The 4,699-nt window shown below is 43.5% G+C and overlaps 1 protein-coding gene across 1 annotated transcript; it reads right to left on the bottom strand.

The window, feature by feature from the left end:
• Window positions 1-3,089: 3,089 nt before the first annotated feature.
• On the bottom strand, window positions 3,090-4,007 carry LOC149532678 (serine/threonine-protein phosphatase 7 long form homolog). The gene is made up of 2 exons (XM_089805748.1): window positions 3,573-4,007; window positions 3,090-3,224 (listed from the first exon to the last, which is right to left on the bottom strand). Exons 1-2 carry the CDS (start codon window positions 4,005-4,007, stop codon window positions 3,090-3,092), a joined length of 570 nt encoding a protein of 189 aa, XP_089661874.1.
• Window positions 4,008-4,699: the final 692 nt, after the last annotated feature.

Consider the following 4,699-nt stretch of genomic DNA (forward strand, 5'->3'; position numbering starts at 1 on the left):
GCTACAATACGAGAATCAAGCCACATGACTTCCAGCTAGGTGAACTCATCCTGAGAGAGAACCCTAAGAATCAACAACAATGAATGCAAAAAGGAAAGTTCGAACCAAACTGGCTAGGTCCGTACATCATCACTGCAGTATATGGATTTGGTGCTTATCAGCTTTCCACAACTGAAGGAGAAGTGCTCAAGAGCCTATCAACACTCTCCACCTGAAGTAGTTTTACAGTTGATTTAATCTCAGCAAGCTCTTTGTACATATCTGTATGTCCTGAAAAAAATCTAAAAATTAGAAAAAGTCCTGAAAAAATTGTTACCCTAGTGAAAACCCAGCAATAGGTGCCTTGGTAACACCAAAAAAAAATTGATAATTCGAAAAAATGAAAAAAAATACAAAAAAAAATTGAAAAAAAAAAATAGTGGCATTGATGAAAACTTGGAAACAGGCATCATGGTAGCAAAAAAAGAGAAAACTTGCCAAGAAGGTGAAAACCTGGTAAACAGGCGCCTCTTGTTCCCAATGCCTCATCTTGCAGCATATCTTCTGGCTATTCTGTACAGTCACTTTTGCGCTTTCGCTTTCCTGCTTCTTGCTCATGTATCCATGGATTGAGTCTTGTCACATCTCGGGGGCATTCCCCCTCAGTGTCACTATTTTTGAGATTCTCATAGAATCTCCTTCGCGACAGTCACCAGTGGTCCTCACTGTGTCTGCCTACTGTCGCTAGTGTCACTCTTTTTGAGATTCTCCTCATAGAATCTCCTTCGCGAAAGTCACCAGTCATTCTGATTGCATTTGCCTACTATCGCTAGTGTCACTCTTTTTAAGATTCTCCTCGTAGAATCTCTTTCACAATAGTCACCAGTTGTTTCAGCTGTGTCTGTCTATTATTGCTAAGTCATGTCTCCAGATTCCTTTATGGAAAATCTCTTGCATTAGTCACTAGTTATCCTGGTTGTGTCTTTCTACTATCACTCAGTCCGTCTTAGGTTCTTCACCATGAAGATTCCTCTTTGACCTCAGTCACCAATCGTTCTGACTGTGTTTGCCTACTGTCGTCACCCTACTGAAGAGATTTCTTTCAAACATGTTCTGGACATTGGCACTTGACATCAATCCCAAAACATTGAACTTGAAAATGATATATTTGTTTGGATATGCTAAGCTTTTTCTTTGTTTGCTTTATCATATCTCCTTAAGCAACTCGATGATGAGAAGTAATGACTGGGGGCATGATCTTTTCTTTGCTTTCTGTTTGCAGTTTAGTTCCAATAAGTTGATCTATTCTTATAAGAGGGGTGTCCACTATAAGAGCCTCCATCTTGTATTGGATGGCCGTGTGTACCTCAACTCTTTTTATATGAATACACCAATGACATCAGTTCTTCTCCTTGTTTTTTGGAGTGAACTCTTCATGCTATAGTACATACTGATACTCGTCCTATTAAGTGAACATACGGGTCACTGTGAGTATATCTAGCACACTTCTGTCTCAGGTTATGAACACAAGGGTCATTGCGGATAGAATGAATACCAAATAATTAGCATAAGAGGAATCTCCTGTGTTTGGTGTGCCTGTCATGCAAGCAACATTCAGGTCATCCTAGCATTTATGCTCTGATGCTTATGTTAACTTGCTACATTAAAAAGGACAAATGTTCTAGTCATTCTAGCTTCTTGTGCCTCGAATGCTTACATTTAATCCCAACAAACCAATAACATATGTTATATTCATATTTCCATGATTGCAATGTCAGTGGGAATTGTATAATATACCAGCTTTATTTTATATCCAGTGATGATAAATCGTCGAGGCTTGGTAACTAGACCTAGTGTTGCATTTAACATAGTTTTGCATTACATACTTCATTTGTATAACTGCGCAATTCGATGGTCATTCTGTTCATACTCCACATGCATTAGATTCCTCCACGGCTACATAAGTGTTTGGTTCATCAATTCACGCTCCTCAATGGAATACCTGTCACTGTAAAGCAAAAACACACAACACTACGTGAGATGTCAGTTCATACATCTGCATTCTATCTAAGTACAACATACATCTCATGTACATCAAAGTAAAACAAAATAGACAATGACATGTACACAAGTATACTTGGCTCAAGATCTCGTATATATATATCAAAAGAATGGGTTAGTACAAAAATGGGCGCTACTTGAGCGCAATCGATCAAAAATGATACATGTGGTGCTAGCACACCAATTGATACATAGCCAAGGATAAAAATCAAAAATTATATACAAAGCATCTAACTCTGTCCCGAAACCGCGCCTCTAGGAGGAGTAGGAGGAGCAGGGGCAGCAGGTAGCGGAGGCGGTGGTGGCATATCTGGCCTGATAGGAGGTCGTGCGCCTCCAAACTCTCACGCGTACTAAGAGAATTGTTGAACTTGCAATGTCTCATCTAGTACTACGCTGGTATATGCAGCATAATAATAAGCTGCTCGCGTTGACTGAAAGTGGATCTCATCCTGCGCCAGCTCCAGCCTCCACTCTACAGTCTCCACGCGCTCCCTCTGACAATCTGTCTCTCGCTGTCTCTCCACTAGCTGTGCATCCCAAACTGCTACTACAATTTGCAAGTCTCCCAACTGTCGGGAGGCCACATGAACCTTCTCCTAGTACCTCCATACCGCATCCTACATCCCACCTGTTGGCTGATCCGACATATCCTCATCTAACATCTTAGGTGCTTGCTACTGTGGTGGTGCGTGTGGCTGTGGTGGCACCTGCTGCTATGGAGCCTCTTGCTGAGGGGCCTCCTCCTTTGTCCTCTACCTACGGCGTTGGCTCTATCCACTCCCACTACCCCCGGCACCTGGGTCTGATCCCATCTGACGTGGGGGAATCTGCATCTGTTGAACTCGGTGCCGAACTCGTGACTACTGTTGTGGCTGAACTAGCGGCTGTGGCTGTGCCTGCTGCTGCTGGGGTGCCTGTCTCTCTGTCTGCACTGCCTGCCCTGCCATCCCCACTGGATCTGTAAAATATGGGAATGGATGGCTAATCAAAAATGCCTGATATGCAAGTTTCATCCCAGAATCTGCTATCGTCGGTAGGTAGTCCCACTAAACTGCAGCTAGGTTGCAGATATCTATCATGGATCGCCTTGGATCCATCTGTGGAGGCCATCCTCGCTCAATATCCCTCTGCACCCTGGCATAGGCACAGTACTCATGTGAAATGTCTTGTGGTCGGTCATACTGTCGCCACACTTGTGAGATCACGAATCTCTCTATGACAGATGTCATCTTGCTCGCCAGAGGTCGAGAACTAAACATCCATGGCAGCTCTCTGGGGGTATCATCCCAGTCCTCTGTCTCTCTTCAGGGTCGCCATACAACAGACACCAAGTCATCAAGATGCATTCGCCAGTGCTCAATCTTACCTAGGTGGACCTGGGTAATATGCCCTAGATATCTGCATATATAGGGCTCCATAGGCTCCCAGGCATCCTCAAAAATCAGCCTACATACGGGAAGATGCTCCCAAGCCCAGATCTACAAAACATAAAATCTCGCTGCCATGGTCTTCTTCTCGTGGAAGATGACCTCATGCATTTCGTGAAAAAGGTGAGCTAGCATGCACTGACCCCACCCAAAGATCTCAAGTGCCTCTACCATCCTGCAAAGCATGGCACCCCACCCACACTCCAAACAATGTTGTCCTCTGTCAGGACATAACAAACAGCTCAGGAATATAACTAGCACAGATGCCAGCCTGTGTGTCGATCCATATGTGTGCATAAGCTCATCCCAACTGATGGCCCTGCCCCTCTGTAACTCTCTCTCGAACACAAAAGATAGCGCCTTTGTCCCTGCTCGGGGCACTGTGTCATAGATGACTCGGGCACCATGAAAGGGAATCTGCAAGATCCTCCACATGTCCTTCAAAGTAATGGTCCTCTCGCCCATCGGCAAATGGAATGTGTTTGTCTCCGAATGGAAAAGCTCTACCAAGGTAGTGAGAAGGCCGTGATTCACCATCACGGCTGGAATTCGTCATAGAGAGGACACCCCCAATCGGGCAATGTGCACCCGATCTGCATCATCAAGAATCCACAATAGCTCTCCATATGGTGGATAGTGTGATCTAAATGAAACATCTCCAAAGACCTCCTACACGCACAAACCAAAAATATGACAAACAAACAAACAGTATCAAGTCAAAACGAAGCATCAAAATAAACTAAAATGCAATTTTTGAGTGCGAAAATCAAACTTTTATACAAAACTGTCATGGAATTTCGTGCGAAATTCTTGAAATCTCACACAAAATTATACCAATTTTGCACGAAAACATTATTTCTTTGCACAAAGAATCATACATTCGTGTGAAAAAAGAGTTGCTCACGTGAAGAAATCACTGTCCGCGTGAGAAAAGAAGATTTCGCACGAGAACCGAATCGCCTCGCGCGAAGATCCTCAAGCCGTGCGTGAAAAAATAGTCTACCCTATTTCTTTGCGTGAAGAAAAAAGATCTTCGCACAAGAAGAGATTGGCTTCGCACGAAAACCGAATTAAACATTCCTAAACACGCTAAAACATATAATAAATGACCTCAAAATGCGTGAAAATAAAAGTACGAAGATGGAAAATCGACAACTCACCGGTGGTTCATAGTTTGCTAGCCGACTGTGTCGTCTAGAGTGCTCAAAACGATGATATCTCATGTTCAC

Source organism: Cupressus sempervirens, chromosome 10, assembly GCF_028749045.1.
Source record: "Cupressus sempervirens isolate cs-2001-9-10 chromosome 10, ASM2874904v1, whole genome shotgun sequence".
NCBI classification, from domain to species: domain Eukaryota; kingdom Viridiplantae; phylum Streptophyta; class Pinopsida; order Cupressales; family Cupressaceae; genus Cupressus; species Cupressus sempervirens.

Bases quoted from the DNA above. Each gene is read 5' to 3' on its own strand.
- LOC149532678 (XM_089805748.1), bottom strand. From the start codon at position 4,007: ATGGTGAATCACGGCCTTCTCACTACCTTGGTAGAGCTTTTCCATTCG. The intron at 3,225-3,572 runs GTCATCTTCCAC...GTGTGGCGACAG, and splicing joins TTTTTCACGAAATGCATGAG to TATGACCGACCACAAGACAT.